The sequence below is a fragment of the Bos indicus x Bos taurus genome, chromosome 17 (genome assembly GCF_003369695.1).
Source record: "Bos indicus x Bos taurus breed Angus x Brahman F1 hybrid chromosome 17, Bos_hybrid_MaternalHap_v2.0, whole genome shotgun sequence".
In the NCBI taxonomy this organism is placed as follows: Eukaryota; Metazoa; Chordata; class Mammalia; order Artiodactyla; family Bovidae; genus Bos; species Bos indicus x Bos taurus.
The window spans coordinates 4,455,632-4,480,808 of NC_040092.1; the positions used below are offsets into that span (position 1 = coordinate 4,455,632).

Below are 25,177 nucleotides of genomic sequence, written 5' to 3' on the forward strand. Positions count from 1 at the left end.
GCATGAAGGTTTGTGTCTTAGGGTTAGTTTTGTTGGAGGTGTAATTGTCTATGGGGAGGGGATGGGGCAGTGTCATATTGTCACCAGCGGCCTCTAAAGATCTCAGCTGGTTGAATCCAATGCCACTGTCCCGAACTGCTTCGCCGCCCCCACCCCATTGTCACCTCTGTCCTTCCCCTGACCCACCTCCTGTTAGGGCTGGGTTACCTCCAGCACCTTCCATGGTCCCCCCAGCAAGGGGACTGCCAGCTCCTCTGGGCAGCAAAGGGGCATCAAGGCCAGAATCACTCAAAGGCCGTCATAACAAAGACCATTGATACGGTTTCAGACTCCACACTGCAAGTAACCTTTGAGAAACTGCCACGTTCGCATTTTAGTTTATATCGAAGAAAAATAGCCATTGTTATCTGAAAATGCTTTGAAAATGCTCCTCCTTTTTTTCCACCTTCCTATCTGTTGAGGCTGAATTTTCTTCATATTTTCAACCCAAACACTACATCACAACAGACAGAATGCAGGCGCAGACATGGGAATCCAGCCATCATTCTGTGGAGCCAGACATAAAAAGATTTGCAAAAGTATTTTTTTTAAGCCATCTTCACACTAATATTTTTTAAAAATATAATTACTTTAAAATAAAAATATTCTTGGTATAACAAGAAATATACTCATTGTTATTTTTAAGCAAATTAATAGATTTTTTAAAGTTCTCAATTTAAATTTCGAATAGGATGTATTCATTGCCTATGGCTGTTATAACAGACTGCCACAAACTTAGTGGCTTCAAACAACACAGATTCATTCCCTTATCATTCTAAAGGCCGGAAGTTAGAAATGGGTCTCACTGGGTCAAAATCAAGGTGTCAACACGGCAGTCTGGGGCATTTAAACAGTGCCCGGAGCTTGGTAGGTGCTGTAAAGTGTTGGCAATCACCACTATCATCTTCTTTAAGTTGATAAAATTTGCTTTCAACTTTCTATTATTCATTTAGGCTGCACTGGGTCTTCACTGCGGTGTGCGGGCTACTCTCTAGCTGAGGCTCTTGAGCACCGGCGCAGTAGTTGTGGCGCATGGGCCTAGGTGCTCCACAGCATGTGGGATTTTCCCAGACTAGGGATGGAACTCAAGTACCCTGCACTGGCATGCGAGTTCTTAACCACTGGACCACCAGGGAAGTCCCTTCTCCTTCTCCGGCTCCTCCTGCTCCTTCTTTTTTGGATAGATAAGAAAAGGATTTATTTAGAGAGAAATAGACTCCACAGACTGGGCCATCACGAGGACGAGTGCCTCTCCTTCTTCTTAATGAGGGTCAGTTAGGAGAGGTCAGTTGAGGCCAGCTCATACGAGCCCTGTTATCCTGGAAGCACTGGGGTTCTCGGGGCTGGCGTCTGGCTGTGGACAGGTTTAGGCAGGAAGAAGCTGGTCAGCTTTGGGTTCAGGAGGCCCCCCTGTGGGAGGGTGGAGAATGGACAGGAGTAGGGAGACCTCCAAGGAGACTACTGCTGTCTCCCAGGAAGGGGTGGTCATGGCTTGACCTCAGCAGCGGCAGAGAGACAAAGGGCAGCGGATGGGACTGAGAGAAAGGTCAGGACAAGGCCCACGTTTCTGGCCAGCAAGAGTACAAGGGCTGGACAGGCGAGAGCTGTGTTGTCAAGTGCAGGAGCAGCTGCCTGCAGAGGCAGGGGCTTCCGGCCGCAGGAAGGTGCACGCAGGGGTGGAGGGCCACCTGCTGAGGATGCTGGAGGGGTGCGTGCCTCCACTGGGAGGGGGCCCTACAGGCAGACACTCTGGATTGTGCCCTAAATCACTTGGTCCTGGCCTTTAGGAAGGTGTCTGTAACCAGAGGTAAATTAGGCAGGTCTGGTCCAAAGATGGGGTGGCCAGCCTCCCACAAAGTTTCAGCATGCTGTCCGAGGGTTCCTGGGCTCTCTCACGTGTGCGTGTGGGCCCGCCCCGAGGGCGCACGCTTCACCTGTCATTACTCACTACGCTTGTTTTCTGCTGGGGGCCCAGGCCACCCACTGATACTCAAAGTCGGTGGTTGAAGTCATGGTGGGACTGCGGTCCTTGGGGCCGGTGTCTGGCTGGGAGATCCAGGGATGCCCAAATCCTCCTTTCCGTGAGGTTCTGCAGTGAAATACGTACACCAGGATGTTGACCAACAGGAAAATGACATGCAACTTGGTTCTGGGACATTCTCAGAGAAGCCTGCCCGGGGCCTGAAGACCACTGATGTCACTGAGTGACAAGGCCACCTCTGCCATTAAACAACTGTTACCACTGACCCTGAGCAAGCCACACATTTATGTGCTTATATTGTGACTTGAGCTGGATTCCTTTGGGGTGTTCCTCCTTTCACCCTCCCCGGCTGTTGTTGTTGTTTAGTCGCTTCAGTCGTGTCTGACTCTTTTGTGACCCCATGGACTGTAGCCTGCCAGGCTCCTCTGTTCATGGGATTTTCCAGGCAATAATATTGGAATGGGTTGACATTTCCTTCCCCAGGGAATCTTCCTGACCCAGGGATGGAACCCAAGATTCCTGCATTGGCAGGTGGGTTCTTTACCGCTGAGCCACAGTGGAAAGCTGCTCCCTCGCTGACATCTTGACTATAACGTCATGGGAGACCCTAAACCAAAGCCACTCAACTCAGCTGCTCCTGAATCCTGACCCAGGGAAACTGCTGATAACACATGTTCATTGTTACAAACTTCTCAATTACGGGATATGTCATGCAGCCAAGCGTAACTCACACAGGTGTGTAGCGCAGTGCCTGGTACTGTGTGTACTCAGCAAATTATTAGTCATTCCTCCTCTTTGGAATCAAGCTCTGTGTTGAGGTCGAGCTCACTGCACTAGGTTCCTCTTCCCTTGAGGCTGTGGCCTGTTGCAGGTAACGCAGTAGAGGGCTGGTCCCATCAACCTGCCAGCTGTGTCGGACACTCTCTTTGACTTGAAGAGGACCCCCATCCCCACCACCCACAGCCACTTCCCTTTTGGCTTAGTTAACCTGCTTCCTGCTTTTGCAATGTCACCAACAACAGGACTGGTTTTAAAAAACCGTACGGGTAGGCCTCCTTGAATGTCTCTTGTTATATGAAGGTAGAGACTCCTAAGATTAGGATGAACCTTGCTCCAATCCAATGCCCTCATTTCCCCATTTGGGCACCTGGACTTCATCCATCGTCTGTCATCTTCAACATCATGTTTCAGGATTTTCCTGGCAGTTCAGTGGTTAAGACTCGGTGTTTCTAATGTGTGTGTGGGAGTGAGGGCAGGTTCCATTCCTGGGTGGGGAACTAAGATCCCACGTGCCGCATAGCCAAAATAAATAAATAAAATAAAATATGAGGATCTTATTTAAACAAAAAATTACATCTCTTACTGAGTTCATCATTCTCAATTAAAAAAAAAATCTCTCACCAGCTAACATCTTTTTCCTCCCAATGGATAGAATCTGAAACCAGTCCCTCCTAAATGTTTATACCTCAGAACGTTAAGGAACAAGACACACCTGAGCTGACCGCACCCCAGCCCCCCCACAGCTGCCTCCAGTTCCATTTCTTGTTGCCTTGCTGTACGATCAGGCTGGAAAGTAGCCTCTGTCAGCAGCACCTCTGCCCTGGAGGCAGGGTCATCACATCCATACCGCTGGACATAGGGCTGCTACACAATTTTGTGGGGCCCAATGCACAATGAAAAAGTGGGGCTCCTTTGAAAATTATTAGGAATTTCAAGATGGTGACAGCAGAGCAGAGCTCGGGGCCCTTCTGAACGTGCGGCCCTGCGTCCCCACAGTTGAGCCTTCACGGGAAGTGGGCCCTGCTGGCACGAGTCGCTGTTGTCTCAGAACTCCCTCCCTGGCACCCTGTGCTTGCTTCTCTCCTCTCCTCTCTTCCAGCTCCCCCTCGCATCCTCTTCTTTTCTGGAAAGCCGGCCAGGACTCTTGGCTGGTGGGGCCTTCTCTGAACATCTTCAGGGCTCTTGGGTTTCCCTTAACATTCATCCGGAAGATTCTGCCTCTCCCTCTGGCACCATCCTGTCCCTCTCCTGCTGTGGCTGGACTGATGTCAGGGACTTGAGCCACAAGGGCCTGATTACAAATCAGGATCCTCTCTCCTTCCTACTTTTCCGCTGGTGTTTCTCACGCTGGGCCGGCCCACTTCTCCAGCCTCACCCTTTGTTGCTCCTACTACATGCTGAGCAGCACTCACCCTGGACCTCCCTCAGATCTTGAGGTATTTCAGGCCCTGATACGACTGTGGGATTTTTGAATAGTTGTGGCAGAAACAGTGCCTTCAACGGACCTATTTCATGTCCCACGCTGCCTCTCCTGCAGGACTACATTTCCCAGAAGACCTTGCAGCCAGCTGAGGCCATGTGACTAGTGCTGGCCAATAGGATGTGGGAGGAAATGAAGTACAGAGAAGGACTTCTTTCCTGGGTCCCACCCATAAAAAATCTGGAGACCCTCTACACACACTGGCTCCCAACACTGTTTGTTGACACCAAGGGTGCCTTGAATGCATATGATGCTGGAGCTAAAGATGGCAGCAGTCCATGGCCAACTCTGCATCAGAAGGAAACACCCTTAGACTGGGTGATGCCCTCCACCTAAGACCAAAGACCCAAGCAATTTGGAAGATCAGCTTTTGCCCTCTTTTCCACGTCCAGTGCTTGCCACCAGCTTCAGTCTTTTCAAGAAGCTCCATGGAGTCATGTGAAGGGCATGGACTGTGGAGACAAAGTCCTGGTGGCAACATGGGGGCATGAATTCTGCCTTCTGGGCTCCAGTTTCCCCAGTAGAGAGATGGAGGAGGCTGATCCTTTGAGATTCCCCCAGCCTCTCCTGAGAGGCTTCAGGATGTGGGGGCTGACAGCTGGCCCTCTCACTCCCTCTGGGTACCTACCCCACAGGTGGGTTTTGAGTTTGGTATTGTTTCTAGGGATCTGAAAGGCGATACTGCCCTTTGTGTTAGTGAAGCACAACCACACAGGGATGGCCGGAGGTGACTTTGAAGTTGCAAAGCCCTGGGTTTCAGTCCCAGCTCTGCCCTCCAGTCACCAGGTTGATGACCTTGGGCAAGAGCTGCCTTCTGTCTGAAGAAGAGGACCTAACTAGTTGGGATTAAACGAGACTGGGGGAAAAAAAAAGAAAAAAGAAGACTTGATTTCTCTGAGACTTAGGTTCCTCATCTGTGAAATGTGAATATAACTATACTCACCCTAGTGGGTGGCTGGGAGGCTCAAATGAAATAATACAAAGTGTGTTGAGTTTAGCAGGGAGCCTGGTCCTCGGATGTTTAATCAATGTCCACTGTTGACAGGACAAAGTACCTGATCTTCAGCAACCGTTAGCCTTGCTCCGCCTGCCTCTGTGTACACACCCAACATCAGGGGTCTCGCCCCCAGGTGGTTTGAGTGCTGTAGCTGCTCACAGCCCTTCACCTGGAATGGGTGCTGCTGTGTTGGGGGCTTTCTCTAGGGGTGAGTCCCTAGTGCCTAATTCAGAGTTTTAAAGGCATAGCCAGTGTCCTTTCCAGAGAGCGTTCCAAGGCCTCAAAAGCCCATCAAAAGCAAATTTATAGCAGAAACCCACATCAGCCACCCCCCCCCCAACCTGCTACAGACCCGTTGGCGGAAGATCAGACACCCCAACTGCTGAGGGTTAATTACAAACTTGGCGCCCATCTGCTTGGGAGAACTTGCAAGAGTCTTTTTTCTCTTTCCAAAGGCATAAACATTTGTACTGCAAGTAGCCCAGGGGGCCTGGAGATGTTTATTTTGTAGTTAACAAAGAGAAGGAACTTTTGGCTTACAGGCCGAGTGTTCTGCTGGCCCCGGGGAGAAAGAGGCTTTGGGGAGGCCCCCTACAGGAGCAGGTGCCTCTGGGGGTGGCTCAGGTCAGGGTGGGCAAGGCTAGCAGCTGTCAGCCCAGCCTGGGGACCCCAGGTGACCTCCCCAGGTCGGAGATGTGCTGCTTCTCAGGGCTGTCTGTCCCAGTATTTTCACTCTTCGACAGAAGAAAGAAGCGCTTTCTTCTGAGTGGTGTGCCAGTGAGAGGCAAATGTTGCTCTTTGTGTTTTTTTTACACTTTCCATTAAAAAAACAAACAATGTGGTTTTCCCCCCAAAATTGCACATGTAATTCAAGAATATAAAAGATTCAAGCTACATATAAATGCATCAAATAAAATGTGTTGAATTTCATAGTATGGAAGTAGAATAACTCATCTGCTCACTTACCTGCTGATGCAATGTGTTCTTTTTATAAGAAGACAAAGAGGATGTTCTTAAGTAAAGATCTTTCTGCTGTTGGGTCCCGTGGGGTCAGGGCTCAGAGGACTGGCCTTCTGGGTAGACAGTTTGAGAATCCAAGAACTCCTAGGTGTCAGTGGTGAGAGAGAGTGTCCTGGATTAGTCTTCAGGGTTAGGGCCCAGAGCTCTGTTGGAGGCTGCGGTTCAGCTGCAGCTCTCTAATCATACCACTTGGGGGCACTGCGAGCAAGTCTGAACCGGGGCGGCTCTAGTCAGGAGAGCCAGGGCGGAGGAGGCAGGGTCCGGACAGTGGGGAACGGCGAGCTGGGCCTCGGGGCTGGCCTGTCCGCTTGCCCACCTGGGGCCATAAGGGAAATAAAAGGACATCCAAGTTCTGCATTTGTTCCTGACCTGAACATGGTGGTTTAGGTACTAAGTTGGGTCCAACTCTTGTTGGTAGCCTGCCAGGCTCCTCTGTCCATGGGATTTTCCAGGCAAGAATACTGGAGTGGGTTACCATTTCCTTCTCCAGGGGATTTTCTCGACCCAGGGATCGAACCCGGGTCTCCTGTGTTGCATGTGCATTCTTTACCGACTGAGCCACCAGGGAAGCTTCCTGACCTGAAGCAACAGATTGAAAAAAAAAAAAAAAAAATCCACTGCAGGCAGGAGGCCAGCAGAGAAGGGTATTTTCACCCAATAGATAATGTTGCTGAAAAGGTGATGGTCAGCAGATAGTTTTACAAAATAGGGACACATGTTGAACATTTTGGGGGGAAATTAGCTACTTAAAATGAACTGAGTCAGGAGTTATTTTCTAAGGAGCGAGCTACCCTTTCTCGGTGCACTGTGTGCTTGGAATTTGATAAACAAGGTTTCAGTCCCACAGGCAGGGCGCACCTGAAGTCCCCCTGCTCTCGGTGGTCCCCGGGAGGTCAGGCTGCAGAACCGTGGGAGTCAGCTCCTGTTTGCAGAGTCAGGACTGTGAACCAGGCCTTCGACGTGCTGACTGTCTCCAGACCTGTGTGGTTATAGAGTGTCACCACCTTAGTTTACTGCCAGAGCTGAATACTTTACCTTTATTATGGTATTTAACCTTCACAACAACTCTCTGAGAAACTACTGTTAGACCTGTTTTACAGATGAGTCAACTGAGGTTAGAAAGGTAATTTGCCTGAGGTCTGTGAGCCCGTTCCATGGTGGACCCCGCATGGAACCTGGCCCCCATAAGTCCAGAGCTCATGGTCTCCATGCTCCTCTGATGAGGAGTCACGGCTTCCCCCATGAAGCCCTGTGGTTTGGCTAAGGTTACCTACATAGGTGTGGCAGCAAGCCTGTCTCCTCCCTGTACCCCTCAGGGGCTGCCTTCCTCAGGTTCAGCTTCTGGTCCCTGTCACCCCAAACAAGACAGAGGTACGGCCCCGAGTGTGTTTCTGGGGTGGAGGGCTCCCAAGCCTTGGGCCCAAGTTGCAAATGACTCAGTGGGGATGGAGAAGTGGCAAAGGGCCAAGGGCCACCTGTGAAGTAAGTTTCCTGCCCTGAGAGCCAGCTGGGGAGGCATGGAGTTGGAGAAAGGGAAACAGATTCTTTGCTGAGACTCTTTGCTAAGAGATTTGATGGCAGAGCTCAGTCAAGCAAGGCCACGTGCAAAAGGGCAGCCCTGGCTGCCTCGCGGGACTGAGAAGTCCAGTTTCTAAGAGACTGGGGCTCCCCACGTGGGAAAGAGAAGTGATTTTAGCCCAGTGGTTGGCCAGCAGTCTGAGTCATGGTTCTAACTCATGGGTATTAGCAAGAGGAGAACAAGGCATTGCTGAGGGTGGCAAATTGGTTATAATTAAGAGACCCTGGGAGGGCAAAACAATGCGAGGGCCACCAGCTGTTCTGGATCTGGGCATTCTTTCTCTGGAGGAAACCAGTCGCTCCCCACCCACCCTGCGGGGCAGTCCATTCGAGCAAAGCACCTCCCCTATCACCACCTCACGCCTGCAGGGACCTCTTTCTGCTCCCCACCAGCACCTTTTCCTTCCTGGACAATTTAAACTCACCCAGCTGGCTTGTCTTTCAGGAAAGCAAACAGGCTTGGGGATGGGTTCAAGTCCCGAAGCCTGTGCTTCCTGAGTGAGTTACGTAAACTCTCTGAGCCTCAGTGTCCTCATCTAACAGATGGGGATGATAAGAAGCCCTAACCCATCCAGCCATTTGACGCGTTCAACAGGATGGATGAGAAGTGGCTGGCCTGGCACCCAGGGCTGGCCTGCGGGGTTGCTGCCTGCTCTCCTACGGCCCATAAGCTAAGAGCACGTGTTAAGTGTCGGGGGAGAATCAAAAGACGTGTGACAGTTATATAAAATCCAGGTTTCAGAGTCCATAAATGAAGTTTTATTGGCACATAACCTGCCATTTGTTTATACAGTGAGTCCCCTACTTATACGAATGAGTTTCGTTCTGAGACTGCGTTCGTTAAGTCCAACAAAGTTAGCCTAGGTACCCGGCTAAGACAACTGGTTATAAAGTACTGTATGGTAATAAGTTTATAATACTTCCCGCATAAATAATACATACATAAAAAACAGACTCACAAAATAAAACATTAAAAAATAATTTTATTTGCTTATTTGTGTTTGGCTGGGTCTTCACTGCTGTGCAGGCTTTCGTCTAGTTGCAGAGTGGGGGCTTCTCATTGCGGTGGCTTCTCTTGTTGCAGTGCATGGGGCCTGGAGTGAGGGCTTCAGTAGCTGTGGCTGCCCAGTTCTAGAGCACAGGCTCAGCAGTTGCGGCTCATGGCCTTAGCTGCCCTGCGGCATGTGGGATCTTCATGACCCAGGGATGGAACCCGTGTCTCCTGCATTGGCAGGTGAATTCTTTACCACTGAGCCACCAGGGAAGCCCAAAAAACATTTTTTTATCTTACAGGACAGTACCTTGAAAAGTGTAGTAGTATAAATACCACAGTTGGCATACAGGGGCTGGCATGTACGTTTGCATCTTTGAAAGCTTGCAACTTGAAGGTTCATGTGTAGGGGACTTTCTGTTTATTGTCTGTGGCTGTGAGGGGTGGGCCTTGGTGCCCGCCTCCCACTGCCAATTCCCCACCCCCTCACGGAGTCACCCAAGGCTTGAGGACTTGCAGTGTTGGGGTCCTTGGGGTTCCCTGGGGATGGGCCATGGTCCCAGCCCGTGGGGGATGCTGCCCCCAACCACTGCAGGCAGAGGTGAGATGTGACAGAGATCAGAGACTGTAGGAGCCAGGAAAGGTAAAATGGTTACTATTTAGCAATGCGGGAGACCTGGTTTGATCTATGGGTTGAGACGATCCCCTGGAGAAGGGAATGCCTACCCACTCCAGTATTCTTGCCTGGAGAACTCCACAGACAGAGGAGCCTGGCCGGCCCCAGTCATGGGGTTGCAAAGAGTCAGACATGACTGAGCGACTTTGATTTAGCCCTTTGCAGAAAAACTTGGTCAACTCCTGGCATGAGCACCCGACACTGGATGAGTGATCAGTAAAATGTGTCCATGGTTACCATTATTATTATTCTCTTGGTCTAGTTTTAACTTTCAGGTACCCCTTGCTTTTGGCTTCACTGAGAGACTATGAACCTGAAGTCCTTGGAAGGGTTTTGGGGGTGTCTCTGAATCTCCAGAGAATTTCTGTTTTTTTGTAGGTGAGGTCTTTTGGGGAGGGGCTTCATGACATTCATCTGATTCCTGAAAGAGTCTGTGTTCTCAAACAGGTAAAGAAGCATAGGTTTGATGCCTTCCTTATTGCAGGCATTGATCTGTACTTTTTCTCTGGGCTGTTTGGAGGCAACATGTCTGATATTTGGGGGAGATTTTGGAAGGCCGTGGGGCCTCCCTCAGATACCCACGCCCCTGCCCAGGTGGGAGGGGCTTGCAGAGCACCAGGAACCGAGAGCCTTGGCTTTGCAGCCAGCAGACAGGGGTTCAATCCTGGCCTTGCCCTCCACTGGCCAGTCCGTTTCTCCGAGCCTCGGAGAAAACCCAACTCCCAGGCTGGGTTGGCCCTGGGAGGACTTGGAGGGCTGACCACAGTGTCTGGCACACAAGGTACCACAAAAAGGGTACCTGCTCTTATTATTATCACCATCAGCATCCCTGGACATTTAGAAGCTTCCCTCAGCTCCCCTGGAGCCCATGCAAAGCTGCCCCATGTCTGGCTAACAGGAGGTTTGAATTTCCACTGCTCTTGATTTGACTTTATCTTTGGTACCAGCAACTAAAGTGAGTTCATGAGACGTATTCATACAGTCAGTCTGCCAAACAGCAGGCCCCCAATTCTGCTTTTTTAGAAGTTCAGTGGCTTCATTTGAACAGGGACAATAATAGACATTTCCTGAGAGTGAAATAAGAGATTGGAAGGTTCTCTGTTGCAAGAAGCTTGGCTGTTTCAGATTCTCCTGTTTTTGTTTTATTTCCCACCTGAGGAGTTACTCTGGACCTTGAGCTTGGATCTGTTTTCCCTCTAAAATGCTTCTCTCTGCAGCCCGGTTCCCTGGCCCAGTCATCCACAGCAGGCAAGTTCATTCCAGGGCCCAGTGACCACCTCTGAGAGGGCTGAGGGAATCTTCGGTGACAGGCCTGTCCTGGTCCACAGCCAGGCCAGCCCGGTGCTGTCTGTGCCCAGTTGCCGGGCGTGGTCCCATTCAGCAGGGGCCCAGTGGCTCCAGACAACAGCTGGAGACCAGGAAGGGAGACTTCCAGCTACAAGCAAATGTTGCTGCTTCTTGAGGTTGAAATGTTCTATCCCCAAAGTGCCCCTTTCAGCCAAGCAAAAACAATCCCCCACGGGGACCCGACCCTGCCACAGAGGAACAAAGGCGCCCCAGTTCTCTGTGTTCCAGAGACCGTCTGCAGTTTCAGGCACACACAGCCCAGTGGGGAGAGGGGATGGTCATGTGATCTTCAAGCTTGAAGACAAGGTCGTCCTTGTCCAGGCCTTTCGTCTCTGGAGGGAGGCCCTTGGTTGCCTGACAGAGGATGAGGCTGACGCTGCCCTGGTGCCAGCTCCCGGGCGGGCGGGTTTTAGTGTCTCATTTTGCAGGTTCAGAACAAGGAGACGAGGTCAAGGTCAGTGGTCCCCTGAGTCCGCTCAGATGGGCCGGGAGGAGGGCTCGTCCTGGCCCTGCTTCAGGCAGGACAGGTGCCTGCGTTCTGACTGCATGTATTTTTCTGTTGCAGGCGGATCCGTCTCTAAGAAGTTCACCAGTAAGGCTGCCCCATTTGTTCTCCAATAGCCATTAAAAATATTAGTATTTTCCTTCAGGGGCAGGCAAGAGCTTCTGGGAAAGAGGAGAACTCAGAGAAAACGAACGCTCAAGTTGACACCGGCCTCTGAGGCGCCAGCTGAGGGTGGGGCGGGGGAGGGGCGGTGGTGAAACCGCCACGTCAAGGCACCACCTTCCCGAGAAGCGTCTGGAATGACTGCTGTGCCCTGCCCTCTCTGTCCCTCGATGAATCTCTGGAGCGATATGGCCTTCTAAGTTGAGGAACCAGTACTCTGTGGACAGCGGAGGAAGCAGCCAGTGGAACTTAAGGCCGCTGTCCATGAGTGGACAATTCATTTCAGAGGAGAAGGTGACTACTGACCAAACTTCTCAAAGGAGGTAAAAGGGTGTTCAGATTTCAGTGAGCGCCGGCATCAGTCAGGGTCTTCCCGGGGATTCTGGTGGGTCTGGGGTGGGGCCCAGGAACCTACATTTCGAACAAGCACACGAGGGGTTCTCAGGCCAGTGGTCCAGGCGGCAGTCCGAGAAGCACGTCTGTGTCTAAGGTGGCAGTGCTGGAGGCCTTGCCCGGCCAATCGCTTCCTGAGAATTTGGACCTGGGGGCTTACAGAGCCAGCAGCAGCCTGATCCAGGCGGGGCGGAAGCCTGGCTCCTGGGGCTGCCCCCTCTCCCAGCCCTGCCCTGGCTCCCCTCCACCTGCCTGAGTGTGTCCGTGACACTATCCTCAGCTGCTCCTGCCCAGACACACCCCAGGGATGTCAGCTGTGCCTCCGCTTCCACAGGCCGCAGCCCCCAGGCCTGACCCTCCCTGGGCCTCAGGCCGCCTGTCCAGGGTCTGACAGTGCGGTCTCCACATCCCATGGGGACCTCCCTCGACTCAGCCCGACAGAGCTCAGCACGTTTCCTCTCTTTTCGTGTCCTTTACCGCAGAGACTGGCCTTTCTTTCCTCAGCAGCCAAGTCAGGACACTTGGGCAGCACCTTGTTCTTCACCTACCAGCTGCATTCCAGAAAACAAGGAACAGCTACCGCTTATTGAAAACATACCACAGGTAACAACTCATCACAGCCAGGTGACCTGAGCCCTGTAACTGCCCTCACCTAACAGGTGAGAAAACAGGTACCTGAGGGGCTGCTCACCCAAGGTCACGTGGCAGGTGCGGCGACAGGGGTGAGCCGGGCCCTGTGGAGACAGCCAGCTCTCTCTCAGGCCCTCCCCTCCCACCACAGCGCCGCTCTGGGGGCCCGGGTAGGCCCTCAGCATCTCTGACTGGCCTCCTCACCCTTGGTTTAACCTCACTCTGACCTATTTCCCGAGTGCAAGTGGGAAATGCTTCTCAACTGGGAACCTGACGCTGCTCCTCCACGGAAATCCTTTACAGGCTCCCCGTTCTACACCCCCAGCCTTGCAGCTGGGTCCCACAGGCTGATGCTCGGCTTCCTCAGGACCCACTGAAAGGGGCTCTGGGGGCACAGCCCTCACAGGAGAGGGCAACTCACACCCACGCTTCTTCCCTGTTGTTAAAAAGGAAGGGGTGGGTGGGGGGAAGGGTAGAGGAAGTGCCGGCTGCTCAGAAAGGCAGAGGGAACCATGTGGATGAGAGCCATGCAGCTCGCCAACCTCCTCGACCTCCTGAGCCAGGTGTGCTGTGCATCTTACGGGAGCAGACACTGGACTGACCGGCCTGAGGCCACCTCAGACCCGGGGTCCTGTGCCCTCGCCTGTGGCCGCCCTGTGGGTGTGGGATCCCAACTCTTCAGACCTCACCACTCGGAGATCGGCTGGGGGTCAGAGGCACAGACGAGAGCTGAGCGACTGGGAGGCAGTGACCTGGGGTAAGCCTGCGGTCCCCTAGCACAGCAACGTCCTGGCCCACGGTCTTGGGAGCCTCCTATAAACACAACAACCCTGGGCCCATCGCAGTTTCTACAACAATGAGAATATTTATTTTCTCCAGACGGTAAAAATAACATTTTTCTTTCTTTTGTAAAAGTTAAGTACCATTACATTCCATTTTCTTAAATAACAAAATCCTAAAAATATATATTAAATTGTATACAGTGCGTCACACTTCATCTTATATTTTAAAATACATGATGTTTCTATTTTATTCTCAAAGTTGCATATTAAGAGCGTATTTACAGGTAAAGCCTTGTCATCCAGAGTCAGGAGCCCCTTGGGAAGGTGAGTCTGGGTGTGGGCGGTCCTGACGCCGTGAGGACCCCGCGGCAGCAGCCCCCACCCCCACCAGGTGCTCCTGGCGACACGTCCTTTCTGAAGCAGCAGACTAACCTGGACTTTCCCCCACACCCCACTGCTGCCTCATTGAGTGTGTTCAACTCGGCAAGACGGGAACCTAGGAGATGGGCCCCCCGGGGTCTGCAGGCCGAGGGTGAGGCCCCATCCCCCTGAGCTGGCCAGCCTGAGCGGAGGCAGCTGCGGCTGGAAGAGAAACACCCCACACCAGGGCGGCTAAGCTGAGAGCCCCAGCCAGGAGGTAGAACAGTGAGGAAGGTAAACGAGACACCAGAGGAAACAATCAGAAGGTTAAACATTCCCAAGGTGGCAGCAAAAGCAGACATCAAACAGCAAGAGAGACTGGGAACCAAGAGGGCTGCGGGCTGTGGGCCGGCCCGGCTCCACGGGAGGCCGGGGTGTGGTCAGACCAGGGGCCGACCTCAGAGGCCGTCCACCTGCAAGTGCTCGGGAAGATGAAGTGCCAGGACTCACAGAGGCGTGGTGACACTGGGGTCAGGACGACCTGGCTGGATACGGAGCAGGCAGGTCCGACCACTCCTGCCAGGGGCTGACAATGGGCAGGGAGGCAGTTGGGGAGGGGGGGCCCGCCCCCTCCCCCCTGGGTTTGGCAGAAGGGCCAGGACAGCTGCGCCTGCAAGTGCTCTGATCTCTGTGGGTTTCTGGCCGACTGGAGTCTTGAGCCAGAGCCCACATTTCAGAAGTTACAGCAACCTGGTTACCTCGCTCACGCCCAGAAAGTGGGGGGGCCTCAACCCTGTTCTGATGTGCGGGCACCTGGGTTCATTCCTCTTCCTTCTCTGTTCTGTGTGCCATTGGCCACTTGGGGAAGAACACAAGCCCTGTTCGCCTTCTCCACGGGCCAAGAGGCCAGGCTCCCCAGCTGGCCAGAGTGGGGTGTGGGCTGAGGAGGGGCCTGGGTCCCAGCAGCACCCCATCACCCCAGAGCAGGGATGCTTTGATCCACCACAGTCCCCGGAGCCTCTACACTTCCTCTTACCTAAGCCCGTGTTGTGTGCTTTTCTCAGGGTCACCCTTTCCAGTCCCCTCCAACCCCTACTTTCTCGCCTCTGAAGTGGTTTCTTAGCAGATCAAGTGCTGCCCCCTTGGGTGTTCCTAGGTGTAAACACCTCCCCTCTTCTGGGGCAATTTGTGTCTCAAGTGTTTACTTAGGTGCAGGGGGCCCCTCTGGGCAGGTGACTGACAGGTTCCAGCCAAGGCCATGGCCAGGTCAGGCTTACAGACTTCGGCCTGGGACAATTTATGGCCCTCTCCCCCTGTGCCATTCTGAGGCCGGTGTGGGTTTCCAGGGCTGCTCCTGGGATGGTAAGTGGATCCTGGGTCACTGGGCTGCACCTGGGGTGGCAGGAAGGATAGCACTGGGCTTCCAGCACCTTGGGGATCTCTGAGAAAGGGCTCCTCCGGCTGCTCAGACACACGGTGACCTGAAGTCACCAAGTGTGACGACAGCAGGTGGGCCCACAGGACGCACCAGGGCCAGTGATCAGAGGGAGCCCGCAGCTTCGAGCAACTGCTCCTGGTCAGGCAGAGCCCTCCCGGCCGCGATCCCACATTCCCTCTGTGTTACTCAGGGACCTAGTGACCGCACACACCTGACACTTGTGTTTGAGAGGAGATTCCACAAAGGCCGGGAATAGCTTGGAGGGGAGACTGCACATGCCATACATCCCAGTGGTCCTTGCACGTGGCAGGCCTGTCTCCAGATCCCGGGGGCCGGCAGACAGCTGCTCCGGGGGAACTGCCTTTCCAGATCAAAGCCTCCCCCAGGGCCTGGGGCAGTGCCCCCGCCCTCCTGCGGGCTTGCTCCGTCTCCCAGTCTGACTCTCCCCTCCTGCCAGTTCCCAGTGTCTCTGGCTGCTGGGGTCACCTCCCTGTGGCCCCACGTGGCCCTGTGTCTTTCTGGGAGCCGGGTGCACACAGCTGCCAGTGTGGCAGACTCCCTGGGAAGGCCAAACAAGGAGTAGCCCAGGGGCTGGGGGAGGGGGGCAAAGTGCCCAAACAGGGAGCGGTGAGGCCCGAGGCCTACGTGGCCACAGGAGAGCCTCTCTCTTAGAAAGGCCAGGCCCGCCCGCGGGGGCCGGGCCCGCCTCCCAGCTGCTGTGAGGGATGGCACTAACTCTACCACCCACGGCCACTGCAGCTGCAGCTCTCCATCTCCGGAGGCCTCTCCCGGAGGGGCTCCAGTTCCCACGCCCTCCCTCCGCACTCTGCACACCACTCTCTGTGGCTCCCCTCTGGGTCAGGGCAGGGGGGTGGTGGTGCAGGGGATGTGGGACCAGGGACAAGAGCCCTCTCCTTCCCACCAAGCCATTCCAAAGCCCACCCTATCCCCATAAGAAGGGGCATGGAGACCACCGAACGCCCAGGCCACGGGGAATTTCTCATCCTCTTTTAAAAGGAGGGAAAATTAAAGGAGGGACTGCTGGTGCCTGGGGTCATAAGATGCTGCCTGGATGCTCCGCCATATACACTGTTCTGAACAGACAGGCAGCTTAGGAGTCACCAGACGGGGCTTGGCTTGGGCTCCATGGGACCTCAAGCTGCTCAGGGACGAGGCCAGCAAACCCAGTGAGGAGTTACTGAGCACCTAGAAAAGCTTTTGGTGAAGTCTGCTGCGTGAATGGCTGGACATTTCTTATGACCATCCCTCAAACCTATCATCCCTCAAACCTATCTGCTGGTCACCAAGCTGCACAAAGAAGCCATAGAAAGTAGCCGCGGGTGAAGGTGTCAGGTTTGACCTGACGGCCTTCCAAGTTGGAGGAGACCCATCCTTGCCCAGAGCCCAGAGCCAGCGCAGAGCATGGGCCTACATCATGGGTGGGATGGCTAACGCCCAGGAGTACTGGACCAGGCCACCCCTTGGGAAAGCCTCAGAACTCTCTCTGCCTGGCCTGTTCCAAAGCAGAAAGACCAGGAGAAAGCCATCTGTGCATGGACAAAACTGAGAAGTGCTACTTACCCACTACCTGACAGTTGTCTAGAATGTACCTGAGCCCCATGCCTGACACAATCACCCCGTCACCTCAGGCCCCGTTGTCCCAACCCCTGTTCCTAGATCAGAGTGAGATGCAGGGGGCACAGACCGGGGACCTTGAGTCTCTCTCCTGAGTGTGGTGATGAAGCAGGTTGAATCCAGGCCAAGCGGCCCCTGTGTCAGGTGCCCGCCCAGTCAGAAGACTGCTGCCCCAGAGGAGGCCAAAGGTGAGGCAGGGAAGAGTCGGTGGAAGGAAACCATGGGAGAGGCAGTCCCCAGGGGCATTGAGTGCAGAGGGATGTTGTGTCCTGGGCACGGAGGGAGAGCTTTTAGTCACTCACAAGAGGATTACGGTCATCTGGTTGACTCTGACACTTGAGCTTCTTCTTAAAGATGGAAATCGAAGTAGAAGGCTCGTAAAAAATGCTCCAAATCTCCCCTGACGTCCCTGGTTGATGACAATCCCTAAGGTCCCCTGAGGCAGGAACGCGATGGGATCTGTCAAACAAAAATATCTTAATTTTTCAAGTAGAACAGAACTAAGCATCCAAAGCAACCTACCATTTCATGAGATACCTGCACCTATAAAATGGGACCCTCGGTGAGGAGGCCTGGGGAAACTTAACAGCTGCCTTTAGAGACTGCAGGGATCGCCAGGCACGTGACCCAAATCCCATGGCATGGCAGTGCAGTGGGGCAGGCCCCAGCTCAGAGTAACGAAGAACCTTCTAGCTGGTAGGATTATTCTAATCTGGAAAGGGCTGGCCTGAGAGATTATGAGTTTTCAAAAATCTTCTCTTTTTAAGCAGACAAACTCTTTTCGAATGACCTTTTCAGAAGCTCACCTACCTAAACAGGATGAAGGCAAACCTGCTCTGCTGGGAGTGGGCCCTGCCTTTCTCCCTGCCTGCCCCACTCCCTGTGTCAGCCCCTCGGGCTGCTGGGTGGGGAAAGTGCAGAGGGACTGGGTGTCAGGTGGGAGACACACACGAGCTTTGGGGTCTCGGTACATGGTGAGGTGCTGGGCCCCAGAGATTACCCCGCCCCCTCCCTGCCATCGGGGACACACAGACGGGACTACGCCTAAGAGGCTTCCCTGGAGTGTGTGAACAGTGATTCAAAAAAAGGAAAAAAATATATATATTAGAAGCTCACTAAACAATAATAAGGACATTGTTTTCCCTGAAAAATGTACAGTGCAGGGTGGCAAGGCCTATGAGTAGTGCCAAAGTGGCCAAGGGCAGCCTTTACAGGGCACTAGAGGAGCCAGTATTTAATGTATGAAAGTCTGTGGTAGCCTCAGGGCAACTAAGCCCATGCATCGCAACCACCGAGCCTGTGGGCTGGAGCCCTTGAGCTGCACAGCTGAGCCCACGTGCCGCAGGTACTGAAGCCCGCACACCTAGTCCCTGTGCTCCACAACGAGAGAAACCACCGCAGTGAGAAGCCTGCGCACTGCAGCAGAGAGTAGCCCCCACTCAAAGATCCAGGACAACCGAAAACAAAAAACAAAAAACTCTGAGTCAGAGCACAAGCCAGAAAGTTGGGGAAAAGGTAGCTTTTACACCAACGCTCAGGAAGGCCTTGAAATGGAGGAGACTTTATGTCAATTATCTCAATAAAAGTAGGGGGAAAAGAGAAATGGAGCGAGCCTGGACTGGGAACCACAGGAAAGGCAGAGCAGAGGTCTAGGAAGATGAGCAAGCCCTTCTGTAGGTGCACAGCCTCCTGTGCATGAACAACCGCCCCTTTCCTGAGAGGCAGAACAGTTAAACCTGAATAGTGGAAATAAGAGAAGAAAAAAAATTTTTCCCCCAAATTGGTCAGAATTGAAGGGTGAAGCTATTATAAGCTTCCTAAATAACTGCTTTAAAATAATTATTAAACAGTAGTTAATAAAACTTCTCTGCCTAAGACTGTCTCACAGATTCTAGACGGCATCAGGAAACATACCTGGTATTACCCTAGGAATCTTTGCTCTTACGTAAATCACAAAACAGCACAAATCAGAACAATGGAAATTGTCCCGTTTTATGCCCAGACTATTTCAGTCCTCCTTGAAATGATATCCTCTAGACAGGGGAGCAAACACAATCCCTCAAACCTTAGTGAGATTTGTCCAGCTGGACAATTCACTCTACAGAGAATGAGAAATGTCTACGGCTGTACACTGCCCCGTGTTGAGCACTTTGGAATTGTGTTCTGATGTTATAAGTGTTTTCAGACAACTGAAACGAAGTAGAAAATTCCCTTCCCTTCCTGGGGCCGGGCAGCTCCTGTACTCACCTGAATGTGATGTGCAGAAGTATCTTTGCTACAATGGCTGTGACTGTGAGGATGAGGAGTGTTGCCAGGCCATACACTGTCCATCCTGCAAGTGTAAAACACAGGGGTGAGTTTGCACAAGGGGTGAGTTTCGGACTGGGTGTGAGTTCAGTTTTCAGGAGGAGGTCTGTGTGGAGCCCTGAGGGAGCCCTGGCAGCTTGGGGTTGGGGGGCAGGCTGGCTGAGGGGTTCCCGGCAGGTGGGCGCGGCCACAGGATGCAGCTGGAGCAGGGCTGGCATGGAGATCCAGTCCTTCTGAGCACCTCGCCTAGTTCCTGACTCCCCTGTGGAGAGAGGCAGGCAGTGTGGTCCAAAGCACACTCAACTCAGAGTCAAAAGGGGTGGTACACATTCCATCTCCACCGCTGGGACCACTGTGTGATTGCAGACGAGTTACATAACCTCTCTAGGCCTTGGTTTCCTCATCTGAGGAATGGGATGTGTCAACTGTGGAATGCTACAGATACGCAAAGGACAGGACACACAGGGAGGGGCTCTCCTGCCTGACTCCCTGCTTTGAGTCCTGCAGGGGAAAACCTTTAGAGCGGGGAATCACTAATGGTATCTGCAGCTCTACCAGCTCCTAAAGACTGCAATTTCCTCCGCAGAAAAGAGGGAGCGACAGTCTGTGTCCAATCAAGTCACCCAGCTTAGACCACAGGACTACTGCTCCCTCTCTACCCTACTCCTGTGGGGCCTGCCTTCACAGCTCAGGTCACTATTTGACTTCTCATTTTGCTTCTTGTCTTTCTCCTCCCACTTACAAGTGGCAGGACGGCAGGGATTTTGTGTGGTTCTCTGTACAGTCCAGCACCTACAACACAGCCTAGCATCATTAAAGCACTTACAGATCTGCCCAATGACTGAGGAAAGAGCTCTGGCAACTGCCTACGCATTTAGCAAGCTACAAGCTGGGGCTGTGGAAAACACTGGATAAGCTTATTACATACCGTGTCCTAAAGGAGGTGAGCACTTTGCCTAAGGACTAAGGAATCAAGCCAGAGAGAAGATGTCCCTCCAAGGCCAGGACAAAGACAGTCATGGAGCCAGGACCCCCAAGCCACCTCGGAAAGGGAAACACCCAAGAGCACCCTGTTTCTGTAATTGCCTAGGGTGCTGCTGCCAAGTTCTGTGGCTCCTACCCCTTTGATGGTGTCTTGGAACAGCTACCTGGCACAGTCTGGCGTGGGTGGCTGGGGCTGGTGGTGATGACATAGAGGACTTTGGAGGACCGGGCAGCGCTCACACTAAAGTTGGCCTGCTCTGTGATCACCTCGGCCAGCATCTGGTTGTCAGTGGGCTTCTCCTGTGGTGGGTCTTCCTTGATGGCTGGAAGATCAAAAGGAATTAGCTGGGGGAAAGCAGGTGGAGACGCCAAAGAGGAGGTGGCACTGGTTACAAAGAGGGGGCCGTTTTCTCTGGTTCAGTCCTGGGGGCAATTCTCTGCCCTGGCCCCAGAGCAGAACCTGCCAGGCTCTGGCTCTGAAGGAGCCATCTGATGTCTCTGTGTGGACTCCTGGACATGCTTTAGGGTGGTCCTTCCCTTGTGCCTCTGCAGCTATGGTCCCTCAGCCTGGAAGGCCCTCTTGTTTCCTATCTGTCTGCCCCAATCCTACATGTCCTTCCAGCCTGTCCCACCTGTACACTGGAGCCACATACTGACTGAACTCTTCTCTAGGCTCCTGACGTCCAGGGCAGAGACTAGGTCACGGATGCCCTCTGTGTACCCAGCACACATATCCACGGTACAGGGGCATAGCTCCATGTTAGGATGCTCTGAGGACAGTGAACCAGGATTTGGTGATTGGCAACGGTGTTCAGAGACAGGAGGATGAACCAAATGACCTCTTTGGAACCTTCTAATTCTACCAATCTCAGCTCTTTTAGTTATTATTTTAGCCTTTCCGTGAAAACTGTCATGCTATGCTAAGTCACTTCAGTCGTTTCCGACTCTGTGCGACCCCACAGACGGCAGCCCACCAGGCTCCCCCGTCCCTGGGATTCTCCAGGCAAGAACACTGGAGTGGGTTGCCATCTTCTCCAATGCATGAAAGTGAAAAGTGAAAGTGAAGTTGCTCAGTCGTGTCTGACTCTTAGCGACCCCATGGATTGCAACCTAACAGGCTCCTCCGTCCATGGGATTTTCCAAGCAAGAGTACTGGAGTGGGGTGCCATTGCCTTCTCCATGAGAATGACTAAAACAGCAAACTCACAGGTGGCATCTCTTTTCTGTATCATGCAGCATGTACAAGTTATAAAACAGGAAGTGGGAAAACCTGCAAGTTGATTGGGCAGCTCCTGACACGCAAGAACCACCTGAGGTCCGCACATCATAACAAGGTGCAAGGGGGGCCCGAGGAGGCCGGGGCCTTACCTTGGTATAAGACGGCAAATCCCTGGGCCTGATTGATGCGATCAGAGAAGAAATACAAAATGATGAAATCCAGAGAGATGTTAAAGGATGAAGGTGGGCGGTTTCTCCCGTTGAAACGGACCAGGACGCGGTGGGTATAGCCATCCAGCAGCTCCACCATGTCTGCAGAATCCCGGATATCAAACAAGGTGAAGTTGAACTGGATGTGAGCAGCTCCTGGGACCCGGATGGTCCAGTAACAGACCCTCCCCGCGGCATAGGCATCGGGAAAGTCAGGGGAATACACCACAGAGGTCATGGCCGAGTAATTCCCACCACAGGCGCCAACCAGAGCTGCAGGAGACAAAAGGACACCAGCCCTCAATCGGGGGCTCGGCCATGGGGTTTGCTTTCCAACCTGTTACAAACAAAACTTCTGAGCTGATGGGATCCAGTCTAGGATGTTGTTTTTTTGTCTGCAAAACCAGACCATCTTATGTTTCAGGATCGAATCACAGAATGAGTAGCTTAAACCCTGAACAAATGACTGGAAGCTTTTTCTTCTCCCAGGAGACCTCAGAGTGAGCACACAGCATGGCAGTACAGCCCAGGCAGGGGCCGGGCTGGAGTCAGAGAGTCTGGGTTCGGGACCAGCTGGGCCGTGTGATCCCAGGGGCTCACTTCACATCCAGACCTCTCGCTTCTCTCGGCTTTGAGGGTGGAGAGACCACCACCTGCTCCCGTATCATATGAATGTGTGAGGACAGATGAGACAAAGCACATGAAAACACAGACCTCTCTGCAGGGGCTCTCAGTGAAGTGAGCGCCTCCCGGGTACCTTAGGGGTGCAAGGCTCATGGGAGGGGCCACACTTGTTTTTGAAGTGGGACACTGTGGCACAAGAAATGACCATCTGAAGACAGGAAGTTCCCTCATTACTCTGCACCAGCACATCTAATGTCTGGACCCCCGGTTCTGAGCGGCAGGTTCAGGGAAGGGGACACACCACTTCACAGTCTTATGTAGTGAGGTGAAGACAAGAGCCTAGAAATCAAAGTCCTCAAGAGGAAGGGCAGGCCCAGGATTTACAAAGCAGGCCAGGTTGGGGGGGCGGGGGGTGGGGCACCCACTTCCCTTTAGGATGTAGAAAGCTGCTTCCATCCTAACACTGAGAAGCTCAGAACTTTTTCTTCAACCCATCAGAAAGCTGAGGTCTCAAGACAACCAAGGGATTTTAATTCTAAAAAGTAAGAAGCTCCTCTGAGGAGAGTCAGGCCACACAAAGTGCTTCATCCTTGACAGAGCACAAGAATGAGAGCGGGCCACCATGAAAGCAAGGAAGAAGAAAGCAGTAAAATTTTAACAAATTTCTAAAGGCTGAATGTGGACCAGCCTCTCAGTCCAGGATGCCCGGAAGCCCCGGACACAACAGTCTGCACTCACTTGCACGCACTTCTGTGCAGGCCTCCAGCCAGTGCCCATGAGAATGACCAGGTGGGGCAGGAGACCAAAGGGTCCCCATTGGTGGGACCAGTGGGCAGGAGGTGATGAGCTGCTGCTGGGGGACAGGCCTGATGCCCTGCTCTCTTCCAGAACCCTCCTGGAGCAAAAGCCTGAAGTTGAGAGGAAGGGGCCACACACCCTTCTGCACTCAGGCCCCTGTCTGTCCCTGGGAGCTGCTGTTACTTTTGTCAGAGTAACCAGGAGAAGACTCATTGCCTTTGGAGGAATAGCAGAGGCAAAAGCCACCTGCCCCTGGCCTGCAGTAGGTGCTTAGTAAGTACTGCAGGTGAATGAATGCATAGCAGGGAGGCAGGGTCAGACAATGCGCAGGTCGGCTCCCCGGCCCAGGGTTCCCAAGCCTTGGACAGCACAGGGCCCGGAAGCATACTCACTGTCGAAGACGATGACCCTGCCATCGCCCCCACAGGGCTGGGTGTGGTCCCCGAAGCAGACGCTGCTGCACTCAGTACTGGCTGCCTCCCCGTACTTCCAGTAATCAGGGTCGTTTCCACAGAAGCAAGCGTAGCCCGACTCTATCCCGGCAAACTGCCATGACAGAGAGGCAGCACTTGGTAAGCGTCAGTCGGGGTGTCAGGTGGCCTGACCGGGTCGGCCCTTCGGCAAGCAAGCACCTTGTCTTCCCAGCCCATCTTCCCTGGATCCTCTACCTTGGTCCCGCCCCACCCTCACCGCACTTCACTACATGCTGACTTGTAACTGTGTACCACCACAGTGCTTCCCCTCCTGAGCATCCCTTACTTATGTTTGCGATTCTACTGTATTTAGCTCAGTTAAAGGCAGGGATCCCATTAACTTTAAACATTAATAACAGCTAAACATTTTATTGAATGTTTACTATGTGACAAGTGGTAAATGCTTTGAAGTTAGTGCTTATTGCAAACTTATTGTAGGCCCTATGAAATACATTTTTTAAATTAATTGATTTATTTATGGCTACCCCGGATCTTTGCTCCTGTGCGCAGGTCTCTCTAGTTGCAGTAAGCAGGCTTCTCATTGCAGTGGCTTTGGAACGTAGCCTCTAAAGCGCACGGGCTTAGTTGCCCTGTGGCATGTGTAACCTTCCCAGACTAGAGATCAAACCTCTGTTCCCTGCATTGGGAGGTGGATTTTTTCTTTCCTTTTTTTTTTGTTTTTTACTTTTCTTTTGGCAGGTGGATTTTTAAACCATTGGACCACCAGGGAAATCCCCTATTTAACATTTTTATTTTTATATTACCATACAATACAACTATTTTTATGGTGTACAGGCCTAAGGATTTTAACCCATGAATAAATTTGTACAACCACCACTACAATCAGGACACGGAACATGTGCAGTAACCTTTCTTGTGCTGTTGCTCTATAGTTCCCCTCTATGACCCCTCAGTTCAGTCACTCAGTGGTGTCTGACTCCTTGCGACCCAAGGACTGCAGCACACCAGGCTTCCCTGTCCATCACCAACTCCAAGAGCTTGCTTAAACTCATGTACATTGAGTCAGTGATGCAATCTAACCATCCCATCCCCTGTCATCCCCTTCTCCTTCTGCCTTCAATCTTTCCCAGCATCAGGGTCTTTTCCAATGAGTCAGTTCTTCCATCATGAGGCCAAAGTACTGGAGTTTCAGCTTCAGCATCAGTCCTTCCAATAAATATTTAGGACTGATTTCCTTTAGGATTGACTGGTTTGATATTCCTGCAGTCCAAGGGACTCTCAAGAGTCTTCTCCAACACCACAGTTCAAAAGCATCAGTTCTTCGGTGCTCAGCTTTCTTTATGGTCCAACTCTCACATCTATACAGGACTACTGGAAAAAACCACAGCTTTAACTAGACGGACCTTTGTCAGCAAAGTAATGTCTCTGCTTTTTAATATGCTGTCTAGGTTGGTCATAGTTTTTCTTCCAAGGAGCAAGCGTCTTTTAATCTCATGGCTGCAGTCACCATCTGCAGTGATTTTGGAGCTCAAGAAAATAAAGTCTCTTACTGTTTCCATTTTTTTCCCCATCTATTTGCCATGAAGTGATGGGAATGGATGCCATGATCTTCGTTTTTTGAATGTTGAGTTTTAAGACAGCTTTTTCACTCTCCTCTTTCATTTTCATTAAGAGGTTCTTCAGTTCTTCTTCACTTTCTGCTGTAAGGGTGGTGTCATCTGCATATCTGAGGTTGTTGCTATTTCTCCTGGCAATCTTGATTCCAGGTTGTGCTTCATCCAGCCCCGCATTTCACATGATGTACTCTG

At 52.5% G+C, this 25,177-nt stretch overlaps 1 protein-coding gene and 1 long non-coding RNA gene across 4 annotated transcripts in view; one reads left to right on the top strand and one right to left on the bottom strand.

Annotated features, from left to right (window-relative positions):
* Positions 1-9,120: 9,120 nt before the first annotated feature.
* LOC113907350 lies at positions 9,121-14,047 on the top strand. 3 transcript variants are annotated; one of them, XR_003515171.1, is made up of 4 exons: positions 9,121-11,343; positions 11,455-11,879; positions 12,432-12,552; positions 13,143-14,047. It is a non-coding gene; the product is annotated as an uncharacterized LOC113907350 (long non-coding RNA). The 3 variants fall into 3 exon arrangements; XR_003515170.1 differs by having other exon boundaries at positions 12,432-14,047; XR_003515172.1 differs by having other exon boundaries at positions 12,454-14,047.
* KREMEN1 (kringle containing transmembrane protein 1) overlaps positions 13,421-25,177 on the bottom strand; it is a 54,334-nt gene continuing 42,577 nt past the window's right edge. Inside the window, exons 5-9 of the mRNA XM_027566417.1 lie at positions 23,328-23,481; positions 21,454-21,786; positions 20,250-20,408; positions 19,042-19,126; positions 13,421-17,253 (exon numbers count right to left, since the gene is read on the bottom strand). Of these exons, the coding sequence (XP_027422218.1) occupies positions 17,085-17,253; positions 19,042-19,126; positions 20,250-20,408; positions 21,454-21,786; positions 23,328-23,481 (900 nt within the window). The 3' untranslated portion in view covers positions 13,421-17,084. The remainder of the gene's footprint in view (positions 17,254-19,041; positions 19,127-20,249; positions 20,409-21,453; positions 21,787-23,327; positions 23,482-25,177) is intronic.